This window comes from Epinephelus lanceolatus, chromosome 17 (genome assembly GCF_041903045.1).
Source record: "Epinephelus lanceolatus isolate andai-2023 chromosome 17, ASM4190304v1, whole genome shotgun sequence".
In the NCBI taxonomy this organism is placed as follows: Eukaryota; Metazoa; Chordata; class Actinopteri; order Perciformes; family Serranidae; genus Epinephelus; species Epinephelus lanceolatus.
The window spans coordinates 2,034,462-2,049,693 of record NC_135750.1 but is presented as its reverse complement, the minus strand read 5'-3'; the positions used below and the strand labels follow the sequence as shown (position 1 = coordinate 2,049,693).

Here is a 15,232-nt window from a genome sequence, read left to right as displayed (position 1 = left end):
CTGCATTGAATCAACATCGTAGCCTGACGTGCACCTCCCCAGAAATGTAACTACAAGTTGCGGCGACGCAAACCTCCTGTGTTTATTTACACAATGTAAAATGCCATAGGCTTGTGCTAATAACGTTAGCGTGTTGTATATGTTCGGAAAATGTGTTTAGTATAAGACAGTTGTTTTGTCAGTGAACCTCATGAGTTGTAATGGAGCCGAACTTTGTTCCGTTACCTTTGTTAAATGTTGCTGTTGTCCCTGGTTTCATATGAGGAGAGGAAATCTCTACTAGCTGCTAGGCTAATTTAACGTTAGCATGTTGTATTTGTGTAATTGCCGGTAAAAATAATTCCCTCTAAACGCGAATAAATCAGGTAGGTACCTGATCAGGTAATTATACCTGATGAAGGTCGTCCAGACCGAAACGTTGTGTGACACTCAATAAACCATTCAGCAGTGAGTGAGACAGTGTGCGGGAGCCTTCTTTAATTAATATATTTTGGGGTGGCGCCTTCCTCCTGCGCACCTGCCGTTGTTCGGGTGTGCAGAAATTTTTCCACTTTTTTGAAGAGTACAGTTACTCAAGAACCTTAAAAGCTGAGAGTATAGTTTAACTGCAACCATAAAATCTCCATCATGGTTTGTTCTGTTATAATTTTGTTCTTGTTGCGTGTGTTAGCTCAGTGCCCTGTGAGGACACAGTGTATTTCCCAACATGATTTAAACGCTGTTTCAAAGTCTTAACTTCTGTATTTAACAGTCCAATAAATGTACTGAATCTATAAATACTGGAATCAGTCTATAAAGCACCCACCACATGTGTATGTTTGGAGAATGTAAACTCCCTCAGGATTAATAAACCCACCACATTCCCAGAATAATGACAGAGGACATGATGTCAGTGTTCCTAATGGCAGCTGCCGCCCCGAGCTGACGTATATTTAACATTATCTACAAACCATTTTTCAAAGTTTACCATGAGTTCTAACATGTGAGCCTTTCAAGAGTCACATGGTAAAAATAAAACATGTCTGTACTGACATGGACACAAATTAATAACTGAGATCAAGGATAAACAGTGAGTATGGATTTAACAACCTGTAAACTTAAAGGTGACAAAATGTTTTGGAAGAATACTCCGCAGAACTACATTCATAAGGGCCATGAAACTTTCAGTATGGACCTCTGACTGTTATAATGAAAGGGTAGAAGGCCTCTGAGAGGTGCACAGGCTTTGACACTAATATTCATAGTGGCCAATCAGTGTAATTACACCTGTCATGTGATGCCCTGTGGCCCAGAAAGACTTTTTCCCACTGACGCACATGGCAAAAGAGACACCTGTAAATTTTGAGCGTCACAGCTCCAGACTTGATTCATTCAGTCTGATGACATTTGGAAAGTCAAGAAGAGACCCATGATTGAATCATTTATTCAAGTTAGCACGGCGCTAAACAGGAAGTAGGCAGCTCAGCCTGTAGACGTCTCTTACGCGCCTGCTCTTTAGGCCACACAGTGCGGAAACAGTGCTGATCATCCCGGCCCCCTGGGAAGTACGATGGGCTGTGAATATAGATAATTTTACCTTTATACCGGACCCCCAGATGGTGCCTATTTATTCCAGTGGAGCTCAATATCATCCCCCTGAGACCCACTGTGTACATGTGTGGGTTTCAGAGCCACCATTCTGTGTTGTGTTCTCACCAGGTGGGAATAAAACAATTTGTGCAAGTGAATCTTATCTTACTATATAATGACGAACTCTGTGTGTGTGTGTGTTCCACGTTTTTCTCCTCACTGACTTGGTCAATCCATGTGAAATTTGGCACAGTGGTAGAGGGTCATGGGAGGATGCCAATGAAGCAATATTACATCAATTGGCCAAAGGGGGGCGCTATAGCAACCCATTGAAATGTCAAACTTTGAATGGGCATATCTCATGCCCCGTATGTCGTAGAGACATGAAACTTTGCACAGAGATGCCTCTCCTCATGAGGAACACATTTGCCTCAAGAACACATAACTTCCGCTTATATAGATTTTCCGCCATTTTGAATTTTTTGAAAAACACTTCAAATGGATCTCTTCCTAGGAAGTTTGAGCGATCTGCATGAAACTGGGTGAACATAATCTAGGGACCAATATCTAAAGTTCCCTCTTGGCAAAAGTTGGAAAACTTACTAAAACTGAGCTTCTATAAGGCAATGAATATTGCGGAGGGCGTGGCTCATCACATAAAGGTGTATAACATCTCAAGGGTTTCACCCATCACCACGCAACTTTGTAGGCATATGACCACACATAATCTGAGGGGACCCCTCCATTATTGACCCCATCAAACAAAATGGGGGCGCTAGAGAGCTCATTTCTTATCTAGGCCTAACCGCCATATGGATTTTTACTAAACTTGGTAGATATGTAGAACAGGACGCCTCAAGGTGACTGGAGAAATTTAACTCTAATTGGCAACTGGGTGGCGCTATAACAACAGAAAAATGCTTCAAAATGGCTAAAATGCGACCGATCGCTGTGGCTCCCCCTGTGGACCAATGTTGGTGTTGTTTTCTAATGTTTGGTATGACTAAGTCATGGTATGGTATGCTGTACATAATCACGGAAACTGTCAGTGTGTCATTCTGTCAGTCAGTCATTCTGTCTGTCCCACGTTTTTCTACTCACTGACGTGGTCAATTTATGTGAAACTGCACATAGGCATTGAGGATTGGCATAGGTAGAAGGTGACAAAGCTACCAATGGCTATGGACTAGTTACATGTAAAGATGCAATTAGATGCAAATTCCAGCCGGGCATCGTGGGGACACGATGGATGCGACGTAAATGAGTCAAAATACATGACTGAAGTGAGTAGTGCAATTGCGTGTCGTATGGTTATTTGCGAGGGGTTGAAAAATCTGAACTTCAGCAACCAATTTGCACCGCAATAGCCAATCAGCACTGAAATCCTCTGGGGACAAATGACAAATGAGAACGTAGCATGAATCCAAGTCTAAGTATCAACGATGTCTAACTCCTCCCCCTGTCTCTAAGGCTGAGCCAGTGTTGCCAACTTAGCGACTTTGTCGCTATATTTAGCGACTTTTCAGACCCCTCTAGCGACTCTTTTTCAAAAAAGCGACTAGCGACAAATCTAGCGACTTTTTCTGATGTTATTGAAGACTTCTGGAGACTCTGTTGTGAGAGCACGTATCATTCTTAGTCTTCTCAACGGGCAGCGGATGCTGCCGTGAGCTCCTCTCTCGCCCCAAAGCACTCACAGACGGCCCAGTCCTCCCTCCCAGCTGCAGTCAGAGCAGGAGACGTTAACCCCTCCACGTCCAGACTGCAAGTGAATCGCACATGCGCGGAACCGCCGCTGGCTGATCTATCGCTCTGATCCCGACCTGGTTTACAGTCAGGGCGGGATGTAAATGTAAAATTTTCTTTGTCTAATATAAATCACTGAAAAAAGGTTCATTTGTAGTTCTAAACATATTCAGGGTGTTTTTTTACTCAGTTTTTGTCTCTCCCACGATGTTATTCCTCTCTCCTACAGCAGCCATTACAATTACATGCATATGGACAATTATGCAAATTAGGCGATGACTTCATTTAGCGAGTTCTAGCGACTTTTAGGACAGCCAATAGCTACTTTTCTTACTGAGGAGTTGGCAACAGTGGGCTGAGCCCAGACACCCTACAAAGGAAACTCATTCAACCACTTGTATCAGTGATCTCATTCTTTCGGTCACTACCCAGAGCTCATGACCAGAAGGTTGAGTCATAGATGGATCAGAAAATCGAAAGCTTCGCCTTCTGGTTCAACTCCCTCTTCACCACAATGGTCCGGCACAGCACCTGCATCACTGCAGAAGCTGCGCCAAACCACCAATCCATCTGACGCTCCATTCTACCCTCACTCATAAACAAGACCCCGAGATACTCAAACTCCCTCGCTTGGGGCAGTAACTCTCTCCCAACCCAGAAGGAACATCCACCGTTCTCCAGCAGAGAACCGTCATCCGACTGTCATCCCCAACCACTTCACACTCAGTTGCAAACCACCCCAGGTCATGCTGGAGTGCACAGTGTGATGAAGCCAACAGAAGCCAACCCCACCAAGAATCGCCACCTGAAGTGGTGGAGGTGTTTGTGTGTCGCCATGATCCTGGGAGCCGTGTTGTCTGGGGCTAACAGCCCCTGGAAGGGTCGGGCTCAGTCCAAATAAATGTCATAGAGCAGCCGCCCTGTGGGCCCACCACCTGCAGGGACTGGCATCGGGGCCGGGTGCATTGGCGTGTTCACCCCTCGTGTTGCAGACTGGCTTTGGGGACATGGCTTCATATCAATACCATCATATCACTTTGGTTAAAAAATAAACCAGTTCGTGTGTGATGGGTTTATTTCAAACTTTAAATCTCTTTGTCTTCAGAGGAAATGTTATTGTTGTTATTGTTTATGTTCTGTGACATAAATCAGGTGATAAAGAGATTTTCCAGGTGACAATGACTATAAATGACGTGCAAACAGAAATTAGAGGCTAACAAAGTAAAGACAGAGAAAAACGGAACGAGGAAAGTTCTCCTGTTACTGTTCGTCTCTCTGAATATCGGCCACGTCCATTTACATTTTCTAACTCAGAAATCTGCATCTTTTGCCACCAATGACATCAGTGTGTGTGTATGTGTGTGTGCGTGTGTGTTGGCAGTTGTAGTGGAAACACTTTGTCTCAGTGGAGACATCTGGAGAGACTTAGTGGCTACTGTAGGGGGAACAAACCACACACACACACACACACACACACACATCGTACAAAGAGCCTCTTTGTTGTTGTTTCCATGTGGTTGGAAACCGTCCATCTCTGCTCGGTGAAGGTGAGACAGAAAACTCTGTTGTCACCTGCTTTTTCCACTCACATCAGCGGCTGCAGTGTTTCTCTTGGACATAGAAGTGAAAGTTCCACAATATTTCTTCTAAGATTGTCATAAATACCTGATGGATTGATCTTTGCAGTGGACTGTTGAAGCAACAGGAAAGAAAACAGTCTTTGACAGACAGCTCAGTGTTGGCAGTATCCTTTCACTTTTTCATTACAAAACAGCTGTGAGCAAGATGAAGTGGCAGATAGCATTAAACATATATTTAAAAGAATACTTCACCCACAAAATTATTTTTCTCACACATCTCCACAGTGAACGAAGAATCCAAAAACAGTGAACATTCTTGATGAACTTAAGTAAAAGGGAAGCCATATTTAACACCTGTTTATAACTTCCCAAACAACTTTCACTCAAATGTTACTATTCAACACACCGATATTTCAGTGGTTGGGGAAAAGCAGACGACCGTTTACACTCTCTGCCTTTTTATTGACATTGACAACGTAACAGTGAATCTTCACCCAGTACTGATTAATCTTCGGAGACGACCACAGCTCATGTGTCATTGTACCTTCACCCATACGACACTTCCAACAAGCAGCTTTAAGCCAAGTCTGAAAAGCCGACTCAGGGTCCAATAAAATCGATGCAGAATGCGGAAGTGTTTTAAATATTAAGGTTTTAGAGAAGATGTGTGTGTGTGGGAAGGACAGAGCATACACTGGATAAATGAGACGTGGTGTATGCTGCACAAGTTGTTGTAAACATTTGTAAACAGATGTTTTGAAGTAGTTTGCTGTTGAAGTCTGCTACAGTTCAGTTCATCAGGAATGTTAGCCGTGTTTGGATTCTTCCTCCTCGGCGTTAGCTTAAAATCATGTGTGGACAGCAGCTAATTAAACTTGATGTCTCACCTGAAGAGCCGATCTCCAGAGATATGAATCACCTGGGAGTATCTTTTTGCCCACTGTCTTTATGATGACGGGATTGTTGGTCGTTTTGCTCGGGATATTTCTCGACGTCAACAAGTCTCTCCTCATCACACACGAGACACAGCAACAGCTGCATTGTTCTCTTTACATATCAGTGGTGAGGAGAGGAGTCAAGCTGCTACGGGAGCAGACTCCTCTCTTCATAAAGAGAACTCTGTGTGGTTCTCTGTTGATGAGCTGCAGTGTGTCCAGTGTGTGCTAGGGGTGGGACTTGACACGCGTCACATGGCAGCGCTGGTGTGTTGTCAGCTTAACCCTATGAATGACGCATAGTGCGTCCAAATTCACACCTGTTCTTCTCTGTGGATTTTCTCCGCGACCGTGCGTCATAGAGAGAAGCCATGCATATCACGTGAAACAGCGGAATCATAGCTTTCCGACAAGGCCAAGCAGCTTTCATACAGCTCTGCACACACATTACTCTTGGATGGATTACTCGCGAACGCAGGCTCGCACAGAAATGCCACGCATATTACATGAAAGCGCAGGAGCAGAGCTTTCCACTGATACCACACACATCATTGTGCTGTCATCCCATGATGCTATAAATACGGATCAATTGTCTACAAAATAAAAACCTGACGAATTTCTTTACAATCCATTATACAGATCTTGTTATCAGTCACTTCATATAGTGAGGAATATCGTATCTTACCACGTCTTAGGCTTGTGTGTGTTTCTCCCTGTCTATCCACATTTGTAGTCCAGCTTTCAAGATGCAAATATCTCCATATTGTCCAGTTGACACTCCATCAAACTTTGTATGACAAGACCAGCCACTTCACCTTTGCGCACCCAGACAACTGTAGCCTAATGCATGCATGACAGGGCCGTAGTCACCATATACATTGAGGGGGACACGTGCCCCCCCCCCCCCCCCCCCCCCCCCCCCCACCAATGCCCAAAATGTCCCCCCAATATATAACTGAAATGGAAAAACAACAACAAACTGCAAACAAAGTGGCAAATATTGTCTTGGAGGACATCATTGCACTTGGTTGACTATTTTTCTATGATCTTAGATGTAAATATTGCATGTTTCTTTCAGATAAAACACATTTTTGACTTGTGAATGAGTCAATGGAATTTCTTGCAATAATGAAAAAATACTGGCAATCATGTCCGCCTGGCACAAACCACATGTTTTGGACAACTGTGAAGTGACAGAATGTCCCACCATCATGGTTCTTATATTGCCAGATTCCAGAGAGTCTCCCCTCTTCATATATGGCAGAATATGTCAACTTCCAACTTGCTATGCTGAGATACATGTAAAAATGTAAGAATTTAGTAACACAGATTTGTTTTTTTCATTGCTATAAAAATTAATATAAAATACAGGCACATAATAGGACATGAAATGTTGGCAAATCTGGTTAGCCCAGATTGTCCTGGAAAAAAACAAGATATAGCATGTGTATGTAGCCTTTAGCCTTTTTTTTATATGAGCTTAAAAGTAAAGGCAGTACAAAAATACCCCAAAAACACCTAGGGCCCATAGGGCTAAGCCTTAATTAAATGTAAACAGGTGAGTTATATGGAAAATTCACCTGTCGGACAGTTGTCAGGAATTTTGTGATCAGCTGTGGGCTGCTGTGAATTTAGCATTTGAACATGTCTGTGGAGATTTACTGGAGCCTCAAGTGGCCGTTCAAAGAACTGCAGGTGTTGGCCTCACTGCCACTTGATGTGTTAGTGTTGTTTAAATTTACCTGCGCTCTGTAGCTTTGCTCGCTGCAGCTAGTTACAGCACTGTGCAGCTACAGTGCAGGTTGTTGTCACTTTAGCGTCAGTAAATCAAAACAAACATGACAAGAAAAAATGATGACATTTTCTTCAAGCTACAAAACTGGAGTGTACATAAGGTTCTTGTACAAACATTTTAATTAAACACATCTTTTATCGTACATTTGCACATATTTATTGACTGTGGTACACGTGAGGGAGGTGCATGCTGTGGCAGCACCAGCAGGGCTGTGGAGTGGGTGCATGCAGATTCCTGTGGGGTGCATTCAGGGCCTGTCGTGGTGGGTGGAGCATCGGCGGGTGAGGGACAGGAAGTGTGTGCGAGGGTGGTGGTATCCTTTGACACTGAGCTGAGAGGGGAGGAAAGTGTTGGCGTTGTTGCTGGTATGACAACTGGTGTTGCTGCAGTGTTGGTTGTGACCACTGTTGCCACGGCAACCCTGTCTGCTGCCACTGAAACGGTTGTGGAGGCCTCACGCTGTTGATTCCTTCCTGCCTTCCTCTCTTACTCCCCCCTGTTTTCTCCTCCTCCTCCTCCTCCTCCTCCTCTCTCCCAGACAGCTGCTGTTTGACGATGAGGAAGGTGTCGTCGTCGCCGTCGTCATCGTGTTTCTGGGACAGCACCTGCAGCTGGAGGGTAGAGACGACTGTATGAGGGCGTGGTAGGAGGGACAGAGGGGTGAGGTGAGGAACAGGGGATTGGGGCAGGGAGGAAGACTTGACGAGTCGAGCTCTTTGAGTCATATTCTTGTTTTTATCCTCCTGGCTCTCCATCACCTCTCCGTCACCATCTTTTCCTCCACGTTCCGCTTCAGCAGCGTCTCCAGAAACTGGTGACGGATTCCCAAGTGTTTCTGATAAAGCCATCTCAGAGCAGCCTTCACTGCTGCTGCTGCTGCTGCTGGAGCTGGACTCCCAGTCCACCTCTGGGCCGGAGTCTTCAGCTGAGGTGCTGGACTCGTCTTCGTCCCCCCATCGAAGCATGGAGCTCGCCTTTTCGTTGTAGCAGGCGGCGCAGCGAGTCAGACTGAGGAATTCAGGGCCTGGTCTGGACTGGACAGAGAGGGAAACAGAGGTTAGTTAGTTAGTTAGTTAGTTGTGAAGAAATGTCATCTGGTAAATTATTTATGGCTGTTTTTCTCTGGCTGTACATCATGGTGATGTCCCGACCTGCATCAAGTCCTCGTACTAAAACAGCAGAATACCTGCACCTTTAAAAACACCTTCAAAAGATTGTGGTCATTGTTTAGTTGACAGACATGTTGTTTTAAGAGTTAAGAGACACCCACGTCTGTCGGGAGCAAAAGAGGAACAAGTGTGACATTATTATAAACTTACAAAGTCCTCAGATGGAGGAGGTGGTCACAGTGGACAGCCGTGTCCTATAAACACTGTTTGTTTCCTGTTTCCTACTGACATCGTTGGTTTCTTTGAACCATGACCACCATCACTGCCTGAACTTTAACAAGTGGTTTTTATCGTAACTTTAGGACAAAGGTCCAGTGACCTTGATGAAGAAGCAGTTTAAACTTAAACCAACACAGTATTTTTTGTGTGTACAGTAAATCTAAAGGCCCTGACACACCAAGCCGACGGTCGGCTGTCGACCAAAGTCGGGCCGTCGGTGAGCGTCTGTCGCCCTAGTTTTTGTGGTGTGTCCTGCACTGTCGGCACTTCGGTGTCGGTGGCTTTTCGGATGATTGAGCATGCTGAATCGGCGGCGGAGCTTGTCGGTGAGCAAGATCACTCTGATTGGCTGTTCAGGTTTTATTTCCTCGCCCCTGTAGTGAGTGAATCTGCCTGTAGTGAAACCGGGGCTAACCGGTGCTTCCTCCTCAGGCTCCACTTCACTCAGCTGCCCCACAGACCCGCTGCTTCTTCACACTTTAACCTGAATAACAAACCGGAGCTAGCTGGGAGCGGCTAGCGGAGCGTTAGCCGCAGCATGACCGGAGGGAAGCACAGCCAGTTAGCCTCCGCTAGTCTCTGAGCTAGCCCCGGCTCTCCGTTTGGATCCAACCGGAGCACCGAGCCCTGGTTTGTTATTCAGGTTAAAGTGGGAAGAAGCAGCGGGTTTATCGGGCAGCTGAGTGAAGTGGAGCCTGCGGAGGAAACACCGGGACCGTCTGGATGTAATAGTCCGTGGAGGTGCTGCGGTGCTCGGCTGCACAGATAGGAAACCCCTCAGCTGACAGGATGTACCACTCTCTCACTCCGCTCTCTCTCACGCAGGCGCAGAACGTACGTGCTACTTGGCCGTCGGATGTAGTCCGTGTAGTGTGTTCAAATGCAACTGACACAGGGCGACGTGAGGCGACGTAGACGACGCAACAGTTGGCTTTCGTCGCCGCTAGTTCTTTGATGTCTGTTTGGTGTGTCCGCACCTTAACCAAACCTTGAAGGTGCACTCTGCAGGATTGTCGGTTTGTGTTTGTAAACACGCTCATTGTAGCGTGCCTGGTGCGAGGGTGCTTGAGCCAAAAATCACACGTCTGCAGAAAGTGTGAAAGCTCTGCAAGTTGTCAGTTATCCAGTGATTCACAAAGTCAGGGATACTTCATTGGGGAAGAGTTCTTCTTCACATTGGAACAGGACAGTGACAGGTTTGCGTCAGTGAAGAGGCCCCTCCTTCAATTCCAGCACATTGTACACAAAGAATTGTGGGTACTTCATGCCCGCTGAGGATACACACATGCATCCCTGAAAATTCTCTGAAGAAAGGATTCAGTCCTCGGTAGGTTTCGAAGGATCCTTGACATTAGAGGAGTCCTTCGGTGGGATTCAGTGACGTAGCCTCCTTGAAATGTAGCCGTTTCAGGATCCTTCCCGGACTTTGAGAAGCACCAATCATCTGAAACCTGCCTCGTATTAGATAAGCGGTTGTGATAAGCCTGGCCCGGGCCATGTCAGGATACATGTTTGAACAGGAGGGGGTACAGGTGCATCTGCCAGAGCAAATAAAACATAGGCTCAAAGATTCATTACGCTCCCAGGCTAGTGTGTGTTCCTAGAGGGCGTGGACCAGTGATGTGTTTTATCCCTAATTGGGAGGACTGGTTGCTTCCCTGAGGGAGTGTGTGATAGTAAACTAATGTCATGCTGTCGGGGGAGGGGGGGAGGGGAGGGGGAGGGGCACTCACGGTTCATGGAGTTCGTTCAAAGCTGTTGTTTTTAGTTCTTTCAGATGTGACGTTGCAGCTACGACCTGAAACCACACCGACCCCTGAGGTCAGATCTGTGTGGTCTCTCAGGTGAAGCTACTGCACAACATAACTGTGAGGGTTTGGAGCTCGTTCGTTCCGACAGCTCTCCCACAGCTTCATCACACCTGTGTTCAGTTACTCCTGGTGATGAAGAGGAGCTGCAGCTGATGTTTGTGCAGTATCTGTATGGAAAATAAACCTCATAACGGTTTCTTTGTTTGGATGTTGTCAGTAGTTAGTGAGTTGATGCGTTTTCATCACTAAGTTTTATTTCTTTGACGACATCCATTTGTCCACACGCTTAGTGAAACTGCTCTCATCTGTGGGAGCCAGTCGAGCTGCACGGTGCTGGGCTGTGAGCACAGGTCCCACTAGAGGACGTGGGGCCCTCATGCCACCCTCATGGAGTCTGTTTCTGACAGTGTGGTCAGAAACATGCACACCAGTAGCCTGCTGGAGGTCATGTTGTAGGGCTCTGGCAGTGCTCCTCCTTCCTTCATTTTTTGAGCAATGGATTTTTGTTTACTGTTTCTATATTTAAGTAAATGAGTTCTCTTTAACAGTTCCAGTTAAACAGAAGGAAAATGTAAAAAGTCTAAATTGTCAGTATGATTCTCTCTTTGTGCCTCTGCAGACGCTGAGTGGAGAGACACTGTGACACACTGTGTAGATTTATACCTTTGGTTGCTTTGGACTGTCTTCCTTCTGGTCCTCAGCCGAGCCTCCAGACTCCACCTGCTCCGTCTCTGCTGCCGTGCTCATCGCTCCGTCTGTGCAACAGCTCATCTGTCGGCAAGAGAAGAGGTAAGAAAAACTTTCACCTCTGAAACAAACAAAAACACAAGACGGCAGAAAAGAGGAGACACGTACTCAGTGACAGTATTCACACTGATCTCAGTTTACTGCAGAAGTAGAAATCAGTATTTAGTGATTGTTATAAACTGAAGTGGTTCAGACACCAGCTGTTAAATGTCAGCTTCTAACTTTTTCAGTGGAGTTTTATTTATTGTAAAACTCGTCATGTGCACAGATAGAAACCTCCCCACAGCGTGCACACAATTTTTTATTTATTTATTAATTTTTTGTACCAGCATTTCCTGTGTGCTAAATAAATAAACTGATAATAATAATAATTAAATTGTGAAAGAAATACCTTTTTTTCCACTTGAGCACCTGCCCATTAAATGTTTGTGCTCAACACTGACAGTGACAGAGTGTAAAACACTGTACTGATCATTTTAATAAACTTACGTGGTCCCTGTTTTAAAAACAAACATAAAACAAAACAAAAAAATGTGCAAAGTATGACTTGAAGCCGTGCATTAAAATATCATACTGGTGTTTTTGTGTTTTATTTCTACATTACTGTAAAACATGTTTCTATGAGCACCACCGTGTTTCACATTAATCTGCATTATGTCACGTTGCACCACCCGACTCAGTCACGTTTGATTTCCATATCATAATAACTATAATTCAGACTTTTTGTATTTATTTAAAAACATTTAATACTTAAAAGATGTTGTGTTATTATCACACACATTCTGTGCACGATGTTCATCCACCACATGTTTATAACAACAAGTCCATGAACAGAAAAATAATCAGCAACTACTTTGATGATTTATTCTTGGTTTTAATCATTTGTGGTGAAAAAATCTTAAATATTTTCCAGTTTCCAGCTTCTGAAACTGAAGAATTTGTCTTTCTGTTTATCTGTATATTGAGTATCATTTGGTTTCGGTTGAAGAAAACAAGATTTAAAGATGTCACACAGGAATATGGGAAGTTTCTCACTAATTTTGACGTTCACAGATTAAACAATTCATCAGTGATGAAGTGACTCGTTATCTGCAGCTCTGAAACCTCACAGCATCAGCCTGTTCTATGAGCTTACGCTGTTCTAATGTCTGATATCTAATCTATATAGTCTGTAGTATAAATATAATGTACTTGCTCACTGCTCCATGTCCTCCTCTTCACGTCCTCTTCATGTCCTCTTCACGTCCTCCTCAGCTCAGGTCCAGGGAGCGGCCTGACTGTCAGGTTGTGCTGACCTGTGTTTGTTCAGGTAAATGAGGATTCACGCGCAGGTGATGGAGCGTTTCTCCTTCCTGTGTGTTGTTGTGAGAGTACACAGTGAGTCGTAATGAGCCCAGAGGCATTAAGACATATAAACAAGGCACCCGGCCACAGATAGACACACACACACACACACACACACACACACCCTCAGTAAACACAGCGGGATCATCCTCCAGGCTGCTCCACAAACTCCCACCTACTGACAGTAACTCTTCCTGACTCATCATCAGTGACCACATTAAATAACTAACTCCAGTGACTGTGGTTCAGCCTCAAAGCAGCAGGACACCATTTTGGTTATTATTTTATACGTTTCATTGAATTGTTTATTATTTATTCTCCACACTTTTGTTTCATTTGTCGTGGCTATAATGGATCAGTTCAAACAAACTGAATGTGATGTAGTAGTAAACTATGATAACGAGATGTGTTGAAGGACAAAATGTTTTAATTTAAAACGTGTTAAAAACCTTTAAAGTTGACTGAGTGAGTTTAACCTGTTTCCGCTGTAATGTCGCCCTCTGCTGGACTGAAGCAGGAACTACAAGCAGAGCTGCGACACTACAATAAAACATTTTATTTGTTTTTAATCTATTATTTTAAATTCTCTATATATTAATAAAAGATGAAAATAATAATTAATATGATAATATAGTTTTATTTTATTTAATGTGTATATATTTGCAAGTATAAAGACCTTTTATTTTAATCTCTTTGTATTTTATTTTATATTTTTAATATTCTCCTTTTTCAATACTATTGTATTTCTATTTATTTATTTGCCAGCTATGTTTACTGATATATCACATGTTAATTGTTTATCATTGGTTAATTCACTTACAAATCGCCAGGGATTATTTAACATACACTAATTAAGGAGATTTAATTTTCCTTCATTTAACTTTAATTCAATTCAAAAGACATTATTATATATATCATTTTTAAAATCAATTTATTTTAACACGAAGTCCCCTTTAATTATTTTATTAGATTATTTTAATGTATTATTTTAAATACTTAACCCCTTCATTTTAAAGTGTTTAATTTGAAATATATAATTTTGTTTTGTTATTGTGTATTTTTTAAACAAATTTGCTGTAAAAAACAAAACAAAATAACTGTCACATTGAAAAGTGTGAATATACATTTTACATCTGTATCATTTTATTTAGTAGTAGCACACATAGCTTCTACTTAAAAAAACCTTTTGTATGGTAGGTTGGGGCCATGGCGGAGAAGATTGGAGGGTCATCACTGACGTCAGTGATTTGAGTGACAGATTTGAATGAGGAGTGGTGGAGATGTTTGATGGTGCCAGGCTCAGATGGTTCAATCTTTGGTCCAGTAAAACCTGGAGTGCCTTTGTGAGGAGGAGAGACAGCAGCAGGAACATGTGGAGTGAAGGAGTTCAGTCCTGCAGCTACAGGTGAGTCAAACCTGCTCTCAACAGCAACATCGTCACACCTGAGGACTGAATAAACTTTGCAACAGGAGATCAGACGCAGACTCTTTGCAGGCTGATTCAACCTTTCTCAGAAACTGCTGATCTACTGGGATTTTCGGCACAACCATCTCTAGGGTTTACAGAGGATGGTCCCAAAAAGAGCAAATATCCAGTGAGCCAAAATGCCTTGTTGATGCCAGAGGTCAGAGGAGAATGGCCAGACTGGTTCAAGATGATAGAAAGGCAACAGGAAGTCAAATAAGCACTGGTTCCAACCAAGGTGTGCAGAAGAGCATCTCTGAAGCAACAACACCTTGTCCAACCTTGAAGCAGATGGGCTACAGCAGCAGAAGACCACACCAGGTGCCACTCCTGTCAGCTAACAACAGGAAACTGAGGCTACAATTCACCAAAACTGGACAATAGAAGATTGGAAAAACCACATTCAGATGGAAGCATGGATCCATCCTGCCTTGTATCAACGCTTCAGGCTGCTGCTGCTGGTGTAATGGTGTGGGGGAGATTTTCTTAGTACCAACTGAGCATGGTTTAAACACCACAGCCTACCTGAGTATTGTTGCTGAGCGTGTCCATCCCTTTATGACCACAGTGTACCCATCTTCTGATGGCTACTTCCAGCAGGATAACGCACCATGTCACAAAGCTCACATCATCTCAAACATGACAATGAGTTCACTGTACTCCAATGGCCTCCACAGTCACCAGATCTCAGTCCAATAGAGCACCTTTGGGATGTGCTGGAACGGGAGATTCTCATCATGGATCAACTGTGTGATGTCATCATGTCAATATGGACCAACATCTCTGAGCAATGTTTCCAGCACCTTGTTGACTGTATGTTCAGTGTGTATCTGCTTCAAGCTGCTACGTCAC

General features: G+C 43.8%; 1 protein-coding gene across 2 annotated transcripts; it reads right to left on the bottom strand.

Moving 5' to 3' along the window:
- Window positions 1–7,282: 7,282 nt before the first annotated feature.
- On the bottom strand, window positions 7,283–12,937 carry LOC117248204 (uncharacterized). 2 transcript variants are annotated; one of them, XM_033613022.2, is made up of 3 exons: window positions 12,771–12,937; window positions 11,488–11,595; window positions 7,283–8,659 (listed from the first exon to the last, which is right to left on the bottom strand). In XM_033613022.2, the coding sequence occupies exons 2-3, from the start codon at window positions 11,593–11,595 to the stop codon at window positions 7,781–7,783; spliced, it is 987 nt and encodes a 328-aa protein (XP_033468913.1). In that variant the 5' UTR covers window positions 12,771–12,937; the 3' UTR covers window positions 7,283–7,780. The 2 variants fall into 2 exon arrangements, with proteins under 2 accessions (XP_033468913.1, XP_033468911.1); XM_033613020.2 differs by having other exon boundaries at window positions 12,763–12,936.
- Between the last annotated feature and the right edge of the window lie 2,295 nt (window positions 12,938–15,232).